General features: G+C 42.0%; 1 protein-coding gene across 15 annotated transcripts in view; it reads left to right on the top strand.

Annotated features, from left to right (window-relative positions):
- Positions 1-17530, top strand: part of HIPK1 (homeodomain interacting protein kinase 1) — a 700213-nt gene that overhangs the window by 352783 nt on the left and 329900 nt on the right. For all 15 annotated transcript variants that reach the window (XM_078644414.1, XM_078644417.1, XM_078644415.1 and 12 more), the window contains 2 exons: positions 1978-2101; positions 3105-3224. In XM_078644414.1, coding sequence (XP_078500540.1) covers positions 1978-2101; positions 3105-3224 — 244 coding nt within the window. The remainder of the gene's footprint in view (positions 1-1977; positions 2102-3104; positions 3225-17530) is intronic.

Raw genomic sequence — 17530 nt, 5'->3', positions numbered from 1 at the left:
TGCGGCGATCCGGCAGCTAGGGGAACCAGCGGTGTTGCTCCTGGCGGATATGGACAGGGCGTTCGACTCCCTGAGCTGGGTCTATTTATTTGCCCTACTGCCTTGGCTCAATCTGGGCCCGCGAATCCTATCATACATAAAATTGCTATACACTGGCCTAACAGCGACGGTCAGGGTTGCGGGGGCGGTCTCCTCTGCCTTTGAGATTCGGAGGGGTACACGGCAGGGGTGCCCCCTGTCGCCATATCTGTTTGCTCTAGCTATGGTAACACAGGCATTACTCATTAGCAGATTAGATTATGGGAATGCAATGTACATCGGCATGACAGATTACCTTTTCTCCCGTCTACAAGAGCTGCAAAATGCAGCTGCCAAGCTTGTGTGCAACAAAAGCAGATTAAGTTCGGCGTCTGCATGCATGAAACAGCTCCACTGGCTACCTATGCGCAAAGAGCAAAATTCAAGCTGCTGTGTCATGCGCACAGAGCATTGCATAACCTTGGACCCAGAATCCTTCAGAACAAAATCGAATTCTATGTTCCCAAGAGGTTCTTAAGATCGCAACACCAAGCACTAGCTAGGCCCAGACGTATAAAGAAAGTAGGAACAGGAGGCCGATCATTTTCATATCTGGCGGCCAAACACTGAAACTAACTACCCTTAGACCTACGTCTTACGGAGGACTATGTAACTTTCAGGAAAAAACTAAAAACCCATCTTTTTCCCATGTAAGTATGAGCAGCTGATGTACCTGATACAACCTACCATGTGTCCCGCAAAACAGCGCCGTAATATCCGTCAGGATGAATGTTGCGCTTTACAAATATACAAATAAATTCAGGCATGTGAATTTATGAAATATACCAATGCTGGATAACTTAAGTTACAAGTAATTAACTTGTTTCTTTCTTCTCAAACCGAGATCTACCCTCAATATGAAAACTTCAGCTTTAATGTATAAGATAACGCCAGTTTATCTAAGGCTATTTAACTACTGTACACTAATTTCACTTATACGTTTTTTATCTTTTCCACTGTCTCTTTTTAATCAACCAAAGTACTCCTGTTCTCAAGAATATCAGGTTTCCCATATCTAATACATGCTTATAGTCTTTCCGCATAGTTGTAACTGATATTATGGAACTCTCTGGCCCTCTCTTCACTCAACTCTAAGCTTAACTCTGTAGATTTTTTTTCAAGACGTCTAAAGCCGAAATATACAATCTGTCATCTTGGGCCTATAATTAGTCTAAACTTGTTATCTTCTGCTTCGTATAGTGTTTCAAATAAATCGAGAATTGATGTAGAGAAAATTAATTACTTAGCATAGAAATTCCCCTGTCTTTATTATCCAGTTACTTCCTCCTTATCAAACTCCAGGCATCATCCATGGCAAACCCATGGCCTGTTTTTTTTTACTTTTGTTAAAAAGTTGCATTTGTGATATTCTTTCCCCATGCAATGTTCAAGGATCTTGTGTGTAAAAGGCCAAACAAATTAATGTTAACCAAATATTGCAAGAAAAACATACTTTTCATTAGATTTTTATATGTAGAGATCAGGAAATATTCCCATATTTGTTTCCCCTTGCAGCAAGGATGTGTGCTACAATCACAGCATTTGTTGGCCGTTGAGGAGGTGTGCTTAGGGGGTTGCAATTCTTTTTACCATTGGCGGCATCCAGAAGATTTCCCTTTATTCAGGTGCTTTCTGTTCGGAATTCATCAGCTAATATTTTTAAAACTGTTTCCAAAATAATCCACTGGCAGGAACTGGCTGGTTATTTTGAAGACTCTTTGCTTTTAGGTAACAGGTCAGCATAATGTTGCATGCATTAATGGGTGTAAAGCCTGCCACTAATTGAGTGCAGTTTTTGATGAATATGGAGTATTTTATCAATCATACTTAGCAATTTGGGTATTAAGAAGTGAAATAATGTTCTCTACTGTGTATAATGCCTTGTTGGTTTGCTTTCAGAGCTCCCGAAATCATTCTTGGTTTACCATTCTGTGAAGCTATTGATATGTGGTCATTGGGCTGTGTAATAGCTGAGCTCTTTCTTGGATGGCCACTTTATCCTGGTGCATCTGAATATGATCAGGTAAGAAAAGTCCGTTAAAACAGCGTTTGATCAAGTCTTTCAATGTGGTGAAAATTGTTCTTAACCGATAATAAGAATGTATGGCCTAAATATAAATTGGAGGTTCTCCAGATAATTTAACATTGGCGGCTGGATATAAATTAGAGGTTCTCCAAATAATTAAACATGGAGGCTGGCCCGCAAAGCTTTGGGACCCTATGGGTATTTGCTCGTCTTCAATGTTCGAGAAGCTTGGCCAGGTTCCCATGATGCAGTTTGTCATCCATTGTTTCATATTTATAATAAGACGTTAGCCTTACTCTTTGGAACTGCAAACAACGTCTTCAGCCTAAAGACTCTGTCCCTATTGTTATATTTAGTTATAGGCTACAGACATTCCCTTAAAAGTGGATTTTACTTTAAGGTTACATGGCTCACAAGATGTAATGACCTATGTATTGTAATTGTGTTGTAATTGCATAAAGGATTAGTGTTGAATTAGTATAGTAAAATATGAAAGTAATTTGAGTGGTGGATATTAGTCAGTTATTTGGAATGAGAAGGATAGCGGAGGGATAGAAGATGGAAAAAGGTTTGCATTTATATAGCGCTTGTTGCCCCTGATGGGATGTTGAAGCTCTTTTTTGGGATTGTTTGTACTTAAGTCAATGGTACTTGCACGGAAGTGGTGCTGCAGAGGATTGGTGTAAAGCGTGCAGCTGAACAAAATACATGTAGTAGTGATTGGTTAGCAGTTAACAGTCTAGAGAGAACTAAACTGTCTAGCGTCTTTATACCATAAGCCTGTATGTTTTACTGAGGCCGCTGACTATACTAGGGCCGAAATTTAAGTGTCAACTAGACCAACCTCATTGGGTGTCACACGCCAATTCCTTGTTTTCATAAGTAACATTTAGTTCAGCTAACTAGTTACTAGACTGGTTTTGTAAAAGAAAAGTGTGAATGATTGTAAACTGACCTTTGTTTCCACAGATTAATGACTAATGAATTTTCTATTTTCCAGATCCGATATATTTCACAAACTCAAGGACTTCCCGCTGAGTACCTCCTCAGTGCAGGAACAAAAACAACCAGGTTTTTTAACAGAGATCCAGACTTGGGTTATTCATTGTGGAGATTGAAGGTGGGTACATTTAACTGTATATTTTAATTAAACTGTCTGAAGGTTTTCCTTCAGTCATGCAGATCTAGGCCCTCATTCCATTTCGTTATCACAGTTTTGAATATCATACATGACGTTATGTAATAACAAATCTCTTGAGTAACAACGGAACCTAAGGCCATAAAAAACAGATGGGATGTGTGAAAGATCAAGTGACATATTTTAGCAGGGAGCGATCGGCTTATGGTAAATACTCAGCTAGGTCAGACAAAGGATGTAAATGAAGAGGAGTGGTCATTGTTCAATCTGTCTTAGCTTAAGTGGATGAGAGGGGTGGGGGGGGGGGTGCGAAGATGCAGCTTCCAGTCACGGTCACTGTCTTTTTGGGGGTCTGATGGTGTTCACGGTTGGAGTTAATCAATATTTTGAAGTGTTTTTAGTGCTGCTTCCAAGCTTGACCGTGTCATGCGGCTCATTTCTTTTATGAAGGCCAAATTTGCAAAGATATATCCCATATTCCCCGTAAAATTACTTTAGCTTGCCAGCCCCCTAAAATTTAGGGCATGCTTAGCCTTCCACACCTTGGCTATTCTCCTCTTTATCACAAAGACCTTGATTTATTGAAATGTGTGAATACTCCTAATAAGCATGTTTCCAGGACTAGCTTTTAGAGAGCTCATTCTACCAGATATAATGCTGCTACTATGGCCCTGTAAAATATTAAGTATAATGGGGTGACCCTGTAACCCTCAGAACCGGGGCGGGTGACTAAACAAACAATAATGGTTCTGTCGGAAGGAAATACCATTCAACACGGTATTCCAATCTGTAAATTCAATAATATGTCCCTGCTGGGGTACATACGTGGTAGCACTAATCAATGAACACTGACCCAAATGGTAGAGAAGGTAAATCTTTAGCATTCAACTTTCTCAATTATCTGACTTGTATCTAGCATTAGTTATGCTGTCCAAACGACAAGTAAACGTATACAGTGCAATACAACATGGTTTGTGAAGAACTAGTGCAGATTAAAAAACATACATACATGAATACATAATGGTTAAATTACTCAAGATTGTCAACTGTGAACACAATAGTCATTAGGCAAAATGGTTTCTTTAGTTCCTATCAGACTTTGTTCAGTTAGATCTCTAACATGGTGCGTCGACGTTTCGACCCTAGTAGTGATGCGCTGACTACGTGCATCAGGGGCGGGTCTTCATCAGGACTGGGACATGGGTGGACAGCGTATGGGTAAGAATAACAGAATATCAGGGCTTTCCAAGGGTCAGTGGGAATTCTGTTTCGTATATTTGGGCACCTTACATTGTGCTCACCTTGTAAGTATTTCTTGGTAAGAGTATCTTCAGGTGTCTGTCAGCCGACTAGACACACTGGATGCCGTAGGTCCGCTGGTCCTAAGAATTAATATACATTCAACCTTAGTATCTATCTGGTGGGTAATATGTGGTAGTGATGTCATAGTTTGTATTATTCACATACTTTGAGAATTTCTTCAAGGGTACAAGGTGGAATTTTACTGGTAACAGGACGTCTCGGCTATTGCCTGGAATGACAATAGGCTTGGTCTCAGGCTATACAGATTGAAAAATCAGTGCTGCAAAGTATGTAAAAAGGGCCGGCGCAGTGACTGTTCGGTCTCGTAATGTGGACAGGAGGTGGCGCTTACACTACTGCCCAGACACTAGTGATTAAATTGTCAGGGTGTGTATATCTATATACGTGCCAATGCCGTATACTTCTTGAGTGATTAAAAACAAGTTGAGTTTGATGTGTGTACCGAGTGACGTGGCTGGGTTCCTAACTATGCCGAAGATCTCTCGGCTGGTGGCCCACGAGAAGAAAGATGAACACGGTGAAACTATCGCGTTCGAGGTGAATACCGCGTTTCGCGGCCGAGTTCCTAACTTGTGCCAATTATCTCTGCGCCGGTGGCTTGGTATTTAAAAGCCCCACGGGAATTCACGTGAACCCGGTGAAACTATCGCTATTCAGGGTTAAATAGTGTAAAATAGCACCCACGTGATGTCCCCGACTGTATTAGGTCGAGCTGTCAGTTTATTTAAACCCCGAGGAGGAACCTTCATAATGACTACAAGAGTTAGGTGTACACAGTAGTGACCGATCATCCAGAATAGAGAAGACTATATCTCAGAAATCACGCAGCAACTGAGGTGTTGAGAATAGCTATGCCCGCACACCAGGGGACCCCACAAAGGAAATCGCCGAACTCATAAGAGACCTGACAAAGCAAGGATTGGAGGAAGGATTCCTCTCGGAGTCTGAATCTAAATTCCTGAACAATGAAACACCAAGGATCCCCACAATATACACGATCCCCAAGGTACATAAGAACCTGCAACGTCCACCAGGGAGACCCATAGACTCGGGGTGTGGTTCTATCCTAGAACCGGTCAATCAATTCCTGGACAACTTCCTACAACCATTTGTATGGGAAACTGCATCAATTCTATGGGTCACAATGCACACAATTAACATCTTAGAAAACCAACTTTTCGATAAATCCAATCAACTATTTGTGACGTTGGATGTGTGCTCTCTGTACACTAGAATACCTCAAGAGGCTATCACAGTGATAAAAGAAGTCTTGGATACCCGCCCGGCACCACAGTGGATCCCCACTGAATTCCTAATTCAATTACTCAGGATAGCTATGACAAAAAATTACTTTATATTCTAGAATGTCTTCTATTACCAATGCAAAGGAGTGGCCATGGGCACGGGCTTTGCTCCAAGCTTGGCGAACCTGTACATGAACAACTTTGAACACAGACACATGTACACGGACCACAACCCATACAAAACAGTGTAATGATGATCTGGACAGGAACAGAAGAAGAACTCCAACAATTCCTAACATGGTTAAACATTTGCTCTACTGACATCCAGTTTACCATGGCACACAGCAATGAGTCCATCCCATTCCTAGACCTTACATTGGAAGCAGAAAATGGAAAAATCATAATTAATCTATTCAAAAAACCAACGGATCGAAATACACTTTTAAAATACAACTCACCACCCAAGAAACCTGAAAGACAACCTACCATACGGGCAATTTTTGAGAGTGCGAAGAAATTGCACAAGAAGGAAGGATTATTTTAATGAGTGACCAACTTATCATCAAGTTAAGAGACAGGGGATATCCCAAAGGACTCCTTAACCGAGCCAGAAAAATAGCCTGGTACAGACCAAGAGAAACGCTATTGGAAATACAACCAAGAGAACAAAACAGACAGGTTGATATGTGTGACCACGTACAATACCAAAAGCCATGAAATCAACAATATCATTAGGAAATACTGGAATCTAGTAGGCCCTGAGATTGGCATAAGAGGCACCCATGTTTGCTTTTAAAAGGGCGAAAAACGTTAAGGATCACGTTGTCTCCTCATTGGTTTTAGACATGCTGCCTGCTCCAGACTTACGGTCACAGCTGGGCCTCCCACCAATTACTGGACATCAAAGATGTGGCAATTGCAAAGCCTGTAAATATGCAATAACTGGAAACAAAATCGCACACCGAGGTAAAACCTACACCTTGAACCATTTCACAAATTGTAACAGCCAAAACGTGGTTTATGCCATTAGGTGCCCGTGCCAACTCATCTATATAGGCCAAACTACACAAAAGGTGAAAAGTAGTTTTGCAGCACCAAAGCAGAATTAAGTGTAAAGTACAAGGTGCGCCATTGGTGGAACATTATACCCTACTTGGGCACACACCAGATGAAACCGAATGGACAGTGTTGGAAAAGATTATCCTTCACCAAAGGGGAGGAAAGCTAATGAACCAACTGAATTTCAAAGAATGCTGATGGATACATACTACGGAAGCCACAACACATGGTCTCAATGAGCAGGAGGAGACATATGTTCAAATGAGCAGATTATGACGCAGTACTAACAGTATAATATGAGTAGGGCTCTGAGAGGCACTTCCTATGAGCCATGACAGTATAAGCTATACTCATCGACATCACTTAGTCCTCTCACACAGATTCCAACCCCAGTCCGTCTCAGAGCAAGGCCACTTGGCTTCAGTCAGATACACGAGAACTTTGACACACAGGAACGTGTTTTCTAAACCTATTATAGTGCCAAAATCTATATGAACTGCCCGCCAACTTTAGGTTTAAATTAACCATATAGGCCACAAGAATACCTTGTGAATGCTAAATATACATGTAATTTGAGATAATGCTTTGAAACTGTAAAATATCCGTTCCCGAATTTTTGTGTTAAGTGTTTCAACAGTAGATTCTGTCCACAAATGAAGAAATCATGTATACAACTGTACAATTGCATCAGTGGGGAAGCCCGTGGCTTCATTCTTACAGTAATATTACCGTATTGAATTAGCTTGATAAATGAATGAGAACACCGTGTACATGCCTATGTAGTTGTACTAGGGAAACGTGTTTTCTTCACATAGGATAGTGATAATATCTATATGTATCACCCCTTAAACACAATGTGTAAAATAACTATATAGGCTACCAGAATACCATATGAATGCTAATATACAAAAAATTTTTAGACAAAGCATTGAAATTGTAAGGGACATGTTCTCGATTTGCTGTTGGTTTAAAGTTTTACAACAATTTGTCCACGAATATTCTCGGGTGAAATTATGCACACAACTGCAACTGTACAAATTGCATGGTTATTCACAGCACTATTATCGTAGTGATTGAGCTCGACAAAGGAATCATAACACCATGCGCATGCCCATGTAGTTTCATTAGGGATAATCTGAGATACATCAACATACGAGTGCCAATTACTAGTTTCAAATTCTGTAGTCAATTAATAGTACTGAGGATCTACTAAACGGTCCAGCCAGATATATAAGTATCCAGGTAACACATCGCCAACATCTTATGAGTTAAACGTGACATGCCCCGTTAGTCACGTTTCACACGCACGCACAGAGAATCCGGCGCAAGTCAAATAGCATGACCGGGGAACCGCTTACGGCATTCACGGAGAAGAATTCAAAGGAGACGGTCGCCCAGCTTTCAGCGCTCGAGTAAGTTTGAATCCCGGGACATTTCAAGATACTTAGCGTTAACCTCTGTAACTTTAACTTAATGGGGATCGGTCACTACTGTGTACACGTAACTCTTGTAGTCATTATGAAGGTTCCTCCTCTGGGTTTAAATAAACTGACAGCTGGACTTAATACAGTCGGGGACATCACGTGGGTGCTATTTTACACTATTTAGCCCTGAATAACGATAGTTTCACCGGGTTCACCTTGATTCCCGTGTGGCTTTTAATTACCACGCCACTGGTGCAGAGATAATTGGCACAAGTTAGGAACTCGGCCGCGACACGCGGTTTTCAACTCGAACGCGATAGTTTCACCGTATTCATCTTGCTTCTCGTGGGCCACCAGCCGAGAGATCTTCGGCATAGTTAGGAACCCGGCCACGTCACTCAGTACACACATCGAACTCAACTTGTTTTTATTTATTTATTTTATTTATTTATTTTTAAAGTTTTATATAGCGCAAACAAGATCTTTGCAGATATCAGAGCGCTTTACAGAAACAGGGGGTAGGGGGAACAGGAGGGTGATTAAACAGATTATTGGGTACAATATAGTGGTCAGTAATAAGTGAATAGCATAATAGGATAGCAGTCATGTAAAAAAAAAACAATCAGGTAACCAATAATACAAAAACGGTGCAAAGTCTTTGATCCAGCAACAATAGAGTTCAGGTGAGCTTTGGCTATAAGGATGGCTATACCTCTTTCTTAAAAATTACAGAAAAACACGGGGTAGGGGCATCAAGAGGGTGGTTAAACAAGCTATTGGGTACAATATAGTAGTCAGTAGAAGTGAGTAGCATAATAGGATCGCAATCATGTAAAAATATAACAACCATAAACAATCAGGTATCCAATTGATACAAAAGCGGTGCAAAGTCTCTGATCCAGCAACAAAAGAGTTCAGGTGAACTTGGCCATAGGGATGGCTTTTACCTCTTTCTTGAAAAATGCAGTGGAGGAGATAAGCCTGGTTTCAGGAGGGAGTGCATTCCAGATCCTGGGTGCCATTCCTGAGAAGGAGCGTTTGTATGTTTTTTCCTTCCGGAATCTACGAGGTTTCAGGAGTAGATTTTTTGTACTTCTATTGGATCTCGAACCTCCTGATATAGTCAGCTTCTGATTGAGGTAGTTGGGTGACTTGTGGTGTACGGCCGAGTGTGTCATAACGACAATTTTCAGTTGTATTCTGGCTTCAAAAGGCAGCCATTCCAGGGATTTTAAGTCAGGGGATATGTGTGAATGTTTTCTTGAACCAGTAATGAGTCTCGCGGCAGCGTTCAAGGAGGCTCTTAGGGGTGCGGTTGTTGATAGGGGGAGTCCGCTGAGGGCCACAATTCCATAGTCTATGCGGGGGATGACTAGGGCTTGTACAGCAGTTTGGAAGTCCTTGGCTGGGAAGAAGGGTTTAAGTTTCCTCAAGGTGTTGATTTGGAAATTAGCTCCTTTCGTTGCTTTGCTAATGTGCTGCTGCATGTTGAGCTTGGTGTCCAGTGTGATGCCTAAGGATTTCGCAGATTCCACGATGATGGGTTGGACATTGAGCGCAGTTAGGTGATTGAGCCAGACTTGGGTGATGGCAATTTTCGCAGGAGGTGAGATCAGAAGAAACTCAGTTTTCAGAGCATTTAGTCTGAGGTGATTATCGGCCAACCATGATTGGGTGTTTCTAAGTGTGGAGTTGAGAAGTTCGATGTCTTCCGGGGATTGTAGCTTGAGGTAAAGTTGAGTGTCATCGGCATACATATGGAAGTGTACATTAGATGCTTGGGGGCAGGGTGGTGAGTGGTTCCATGACGAGGTTGAACAATGTGGGGGAAAGGGAAGATCCTTGTGGGACGCCTAAAGTTACAGGCACAGGTGAGGACAGTACGTTGTTGATCTTGAACTTCTGAGACCGGTTATGTAGGAAGGAGGTGAACCATTTGAGAACAGTCCCGGATAAACCCATTCTGGTACTTAGCAGCTCCAGTAGGTTCTCATGTTTGACCGTATCAAATGCTGAGGAGAGATCAAGAAGGATGAGGAGGCAGAAATCATTGCGATCCAAGATTTGGAGGGCGTCATCAATTATGTGCGTCATAGCCGTTTCCGTGCTGTGTTTCGCTCGGAAGCCTGATTGATGCGGGTTGAGGAGGTCAAACTGATCAATGTGTTTTGTCAGTTGAAGTTGTACACATTTTTCCAGCAGTTTGGCCAAGGTGGGGATATTGGTGATAGGGCGGTAATTGTTTAGGTCAGACGGGTCAGCTGTAGGTTTCTTGAGTATCGGCGTGACTTGCCCCACCTTGAGGGAGTCTGGTATGAGTCCTTGTTGAAGGGAGCTGTTAATGATTTTAGTCCAGAGTGGGAGGAGCAGGGGGGTGAAGTCTTTTACAGCATTAGCCGGTAGGGGGTCTGTGAAGTGATTAGAGGGCTTCAAGGTGCCGAGCAGTTTGTGAATTGCTTCTTCAGAGTAGGTGTCAAAGGACGTCCATGATGCGTTGTTTTTAGGTTGAGTGGTATTCATGCTGATGAGGCTGGAGTATCGGCTTACATCATTGAGGAGATCACTTCTTATCTTGTCGGTCTTTAGCTTAAAGAAAGCAGAAAAGTCTTCACAGTGTGGAGTATCGCTTGTTGTGCTGTTTGATTGTAAGGGTTGCGTCTTGGTTTGAGTTTTGACTAGTTGGAACAGTTTTCTTGGTCGGTTTTTTGCTTAGTCTAGCTGGAGGCTGAAAAAGTCAGATTTCGAGCGCTTGATTTTCCTAAAGTAGGCATTTCTCTTGTTCTTAAGCGTTTTAAGGTGCCGTGCTGAGTGGTCAGATCTCCAGGTGCGCTCTGCCATTCGCATAGCACGCCTGTCTTCATTGAGTCTACCGTCATACCAAGGGTTCGAGTTCTTGGTGGAGACTCTCTTCAGTTGCAGTGGGGCGGCTTCGTTGATTATTGAGCTCATAGAATCGAGGTAGAGGTCGGTCAGTGATTGAACAACAGAGGCGCCCGAAGGGGGAAGGAGGAGACTGCAGGTGTGAGGAGGCAAGGAGTTGGGGTTAAGATTCTTCATGTCCCTTTTCCAGATCATGGATTCGGTGGGTTGAGCCGGGTTAAGTTTAACTTTTTTGTTGATAAAGAAAGTGATAATGTGGTGGTCTGACCAGTCACAGGGTTGGATCGCCCCCAGTTGGGTAGAGTCCTCTTTGGCGATGATAAGGTCGAGTATCGAGCCTTTGTCGTGTGTAGGGCTGTTGCATATTTGGGTGAGGTCAAGCGCATTAAGGAAGGTTTTGAGACTATTCACCACTGCGTCTTTCTGATCGTTCCAGTGGAGATTGAAGTCACCCAGGTAGATTTGAGTGATCTACCGACCGGCGTTGGATGAGATCGTGTCCATGAGTTGTTGGGTGAAGGTGAGGTTGTCACCAGGCGGGTGGTAGATGAGATGTAAAGCGCATACTGGTTTGCCCTCGCTGGAGATATCGAGGCAGAAGAGTTCACATGAAGTGAGGGAAGGGCAGGTGACTTTAGTAACGGAGAGGTTGCTCCTAAAAATGCATGCGATTCCCCCACCCGAGTTTTTAATCACTCAAGGAGTATACGGCACTGGCACGTGTATAGATATACACGCCCTGACAATTTAATCACTAGTGTCTGGGCAGTAGTGTAAGCGCCACCTCCAGTCCACATTACGAGATCGAACAGTCACTGCGCCGGCCCTTTTTACATACTTTGCAGCACTGATTTTTCAATCTGTATAGCCTGAGACCAAGCCTATTGTCATTCCAGGCAATAGCCGAGACGTCCTGTTACCAGTAAAACTCCACCTTGTACCCTTGAAGAAATTCTCAAGGTATGTGAATAATACAAACTATGACATCACTACCACATATTACCCACCAGATAGATACTAAGGTTCAATGTATATTAATTCTTAGGACCAGCGAACCTACGGCATCCAGTGTGTCTTGTCGGCTGAAAGACACCTGAAGATACTCTTACCAAGAAATACTTACAAGGTGAGCACAATGTAAGGTGCCCCATATACGAAACAGAATTCCCACTGACCCTTGGAAAGCCCTGATATTCTGTTATACTTACCCATAGGCTGTTCACCCTTGTCCCAGTCCTGATGAAGACCCGCTCCTGATGCACGTAGTCAGCGCATCACTACTAGGTTCTAAACGTTGACGCACCATGTTAGAGATCTAACTGTACAAAGTCTGATAGGAACTAAAGAAACCATTTTACCTAATGACTATTGTGTTCACAGTTGACAATCTTGAGTAATTTAACCATTATGTATTCATGTATGTATGTTTTTTAATCTGCACTAGTTCTTCACAAACCATGTTGTATTGCACTGTATACGTTTACTAGTCGTTTGGACAGCATAACTAATGCTTGATATAAGTCAGAATATTGAGAATGTTGAATACTAAAGATTTACCTTCTCTACCATTTGGGTCAGTGTTCATCGATTAGTGCTACCATGTATGTACCCCAGCAGGGACATATTATTGAATTTACAGATTGGAATACCGTGTTGAATGGTATTTCCTTCCGTCAGTACCATTATTGTTTGTTTAGCTACTATGGCCCTGGCCAGGCGTGTTCTAGTGCTGGTCGTCTGTTAGATGGACACATACATGTCTGTCCACACATTTACCAGGCATTAGTGTCTTGGGTGTCCGGTCTACAGGGAGAGCCATTTTGCCCTGTGTTCTTCAAGATTTCTGGGTGGGAGGTCCATTCCTCAGACCCTCCACCTTTTGGAAGGTACTGCTAAGGTATCTATTCAGAAGGTGGGAAAATTACTTTTAGAAGTATCCATCACAAAAACAAATTACTTGCCTTTGGTAACTCTCTTCTGGTGGTTACTGTATCTCTACTCTAATTGCAGATTCCTCACTGCCATCCAACCTCCACATTCTCTGGACTGGAATTGTATGTGTTCATAAGGTTATAAGTTAGATTCTGCACACTGGCGCAGTTCTCAAATTTATCAGTAATGCTCCGTAAGCGCTTAGGCGTGGTGCTTATGTAAAGCTTGTCACCGTCACTTCCAGAGGCAGATCCAGGTCTCTGCGCAGTTTTATGACACCAACTTCTGGTATACAGGAGCAATTGCTGAAACATTTCTGGATCCTGTTTGGAGCCTGGGTGAATTCAAAAGGTTGCAGAATCTGCAGTTAGACATAGTATCCACCAGAAAGAGTGTTACCGAATGCAAGTAACTTGTTTGTATGGTTCATGCTTTTAGGTTTGATGCACAGCCTGCAATGAAATCCATCAGCCAGGAAAAGTTAAGTTTGAGGCGAAAACAAAGCTTTTTTTTTTTTTGTCCAGTCATCAGTCCGTGTTTTTCAATGTCTTCTGCTACCCCATAAAACTCCTTAGCTTTCTGTTACTGATTTGGGTTTCTGAAGAGAGGAAAAGATGCATGATTCATCCTGCTTTTTTGGGGCCCGATCAAAATTTGAATCGTCATAGACCTTTGTCTCAAAAGGGGCGGGTGGATGTTTAAATTTGCCCAGGCTATAGATGTTAAAGGAGCTTGATTACCTAATTCTAGGGATACTGGAGAAACCTCAGAGGCCAGTATCTTGGGAACCACCACTCACTGCACAAAATGTTCGTTGGCGTTCGACTATTGGTCTCTTTGCTGGTCGTAGGGCTTATGGAGTTCCAGGTGTGTTCAGTCACCCTCAGAGCATACCCTGAAAACTCATTCCAGACTCTAATATCCAGAAGGATAGTTTAAGCCTGGGAGTGTCATAAAATACAAGGCTCCCTAGCTCCTCACCAACACTTAAATCGTTCTGTCAATTTTGGCTTGAACCAAGGATCCAATTCCTCCACCATCAACTTTCACTTTTGTCTGGTGACATCCTTCATCACTTGGATAGAGCTGGCAGATGGTCCACAACTATACATTGGCTCCCTCTGCTAGGAATATTTCTGATGCTTCGAACTATTCGAAAACAGGTAGAGCTGTCTGTTTTAGAAGAACTTCTACCTAGTCGTAACACAGGGACACTACATGAGGGGACAAACTCATTGTCCAGCATTGGAGAACGCAGCTTCTGGCATCTATCACTATTAGCTGGGATGTCAGACATGTATGCCCCGAGTTCTGCAACACAGAGATTGCAAAAGATGGTAAAGATTTACAAGGGATAACCACACTGGATGTTACTCTTTTGCCTGGGCGGTGACAGCTGTGTTGAAGGTCACCACCAGCACAGGAAAAGGTTATAGCAGGACGTCCAGCACGACTGACACCAGTGACGCAGTCAGCTGTAGCAACTCAGTGACGAAAAAAGTGGAGCCTTTTTGGGTATACGGTTCCGTGCAGGTCAAACTGTGGCAAGCAAGAGATTTTAAGTTTTCATATGAAAATACCAAAGTGTGAAAAACGGTATGAAACAGTAAAACCTTTGAGGGAAAGCCGGATGGTGCAATTATTACTTGGAGATTTCGACCTTGATCCTTGCATCCAATAATCATAAAGATCTTGCGAAACCCTCTCTACTCATTGAAGGTTAAACTTTATTTTTCCATTTCTTTCCATGTTGCTTTGGAGATTTCTCTGACATCAGTCAAAAAAATGTGGGTCGCTTCCATCCTTTTCATTTTACCTTGAGGTCTGTGGACACCGCCAGGGGAGTTTCTTCCATAGTCATTAACAGTTAAATATCTCCCAGCACGTTCAGTATCTGCGGAAAAATTTAGCAAAATAAAATGTTTCAAAAAGCATTATTAACCTTCATTCTTTTATCTGTTAGATAAACTCAAATAAACCAGTTCAAACATTTCAAGTATATTTGAGGTTACCCCTGAGCTGTTTCATAAAACGTAAAAAAAAAAACAAAGTTGTGAATTGTACTCTTGTTTAGAATGTTAATGTGTGAAAACTACCACTATTGTTTTAAGGTTTCAAGTAGCTGTACTGTCCCTTCATGCACTAAAGGGTTAGTGATGTAGTCTGTGTGTTTTTCATTCACTGCGCATTTGTCCCTAATCTACTTTCCATTAACCAAGTTGCCAGCTCTCCTTGATGGATGTCTCTTCTGGTGTGGAAAGAAGTAATTAAAGGATGATCCCAATTACTGCATTGTGTGTCTTCATGGCTCGAAGCAATAAGAAATGCCATATTTCCATGGAGGCTGTGTAAGCGGTTAAAGTTATAGAGGCTAAGAAACCAGACGGAACATACTTGTATAGAGTTGCTGCCTGTAAAATTAACCAAGACGGAGGATTCATGCGCGGAATCTGCGGGGAACAACTCTAATGCCCCGAGGGTACCCTTGGCAGAACTCTTGCTAAATGATGCATCTTTCAATATTAAGTTCATCATATGTACCCTGTTTGCTATTGGTGCAAATTGTTCATTGAATTCAATGCGGAGTACCTTACAATGGAGACCCTTGATACCAAGGACATATTTACAGTCTGTGTTGCAAATGAACACAATGTAGGGGGCGAAACATGTCTTAAAGAAGAGAATTTCTTTGAAACCGTTAGAGCTTCAACTTGGGCCTACCTTTTAATCCCTGTTATAGAAGACAATGCTCTTGCTCCGTTAAACCTACATCCAGAATCTGGTAGATCTGATGCCCAGATCGTGTCACCCAGGTGCCTACTTACCAGCAACTAGTGTGAGAAAAGACTAAGGGCTAAGCCCAGGCATAAACCAAAAAAGAAAAGTAAAGCACCAATAAACGTGCTCCTAGAAGTGAACACCTTGACACTCCCATCCACATCAGATATACACAACTGTGTATTCAGCTTCACTTACCTCGGACTGTGACGCACAGTCACTTCCCATTCAGCAGCAGTTTGCCACTGATCTCATTTCACAACGTGACTGGGCTGCTAGAAAATTAATGTCATTACTATTCCACACCGACTCAGCCATGCGCTGTTGGCTAGTTTTCTCAGTGTCTTGTAAAACATGCTATTTGACTTATGACAGTTGGATTTATCTAAACAGAAAACAGGATAAAAGTGTAACGCTTCTGACTGACCAATTGTTAATTGAAAACCATACTACAGACTCCTTGGTGATTTCCACTAGCAACAGAAAACAATAGTGTCTCTGGATGTATTTCATTCGTTCCATGGAGAATGAGCACAAGAATAGATTTAGTTGGAAGGAAACGGTGCTAAAACATCGGCCACTGTTAATGCACTATGAGGACAACATGGTAGCACACTTTTCGACTCGCTGATTCAGCTCAAAACATTTCTACCGTGAGGGGAAAGCAAAAAAAAATCAAAAAAATATTGAAAAGGAATAAATACCTCAGAAAGACACTTAGTGGCAGTTTTCATATGCTAAAACTTGCTTTATAATGCGTTTCTGGAGTGGCTTTTCATTCCTATGAACTTCGTTAGTGAATGCTTTTGTATATATGGCTTTTTTGGAAGTAATAAAGATGAAACTGTGAGCGTTTATGTGCTTGTTTACTTTGCAAAATTATTTTCACACAAGAAAATTGGGTGATTAAAATGTTTTCTGCGATTCCCCCACATGCCCAAACGCAGTGCACACGATGCCCAGGGCACTATACCTGTAGGAGACGTGAATGACAGGTACACTGAATCCACCACCCAATGAGAAGGTTGCATTCACTCTTCTGGTGCATCGAGCCTTCCTAAAGTCACAGCCAATACACTTCTCATCCCTTGGCTGGGTGTGGCCAACTGTACCGTTTTCCTATAGGTCGAGTATAAATACTTAAGATAAGTTTTTATATTCAAACAAACAACTATTTAGCAATTACAATTACGGACCTGGCATAAGGATGCACTGACTTGCTGGGGAAAGGTGTTGGACAAAACACACACTCTAGCAACAGCTGTATAGGTTCTTCCGTAGTCCTCTTAGCAACTGAAATATTAAGACTCAGAAGAATACCAGCTCTTGTTATCTCGTATATGACAAAAAAATCTGCTGATAAGTGCTTCCTTTAGGACTGTCCCTTACTTTGCAGTCTATTGTCTTTTTTGCATCAAGTATTTCCTGTATTCTCGATGTAGTTTTTTTCAAACTTCACGAATTGGTGTCTAATGTTTCAGAATATCCGAAGTGGATTGTGCATGTTTTGCACAGTGAAAGTTAGAAGTGCACAACTTCATTTGTATATGGAGAGTTGTGATTCTGACCTTTATATTAATTTTTGTGTGTTTACATTGTGTTGTAAACAAGCATTTGACATTCCTATTGTTGATTATTTCTATGGCGG

This window comes from Lissotriton helveticus, chromosome 5_1 (genome assembly GCF_964261635.1).
Source record: "Lissotriton helveticus chromosome 5_1, aLisHel1.1, whole genome shotgun sequence".
In the NCBI taxonomy this organism is placed as follows: domain Eukaryota; kingdom Metazoa; phylum Chordata; class Amphibia; order Caudata; family Salamandridae; genus Lissotriton; species Lissotriton helveticus.
Note: the sequence above shows the minus strand (reverse complement) of the source record. Positions and strands in the feature narration are given on the sequence as shown.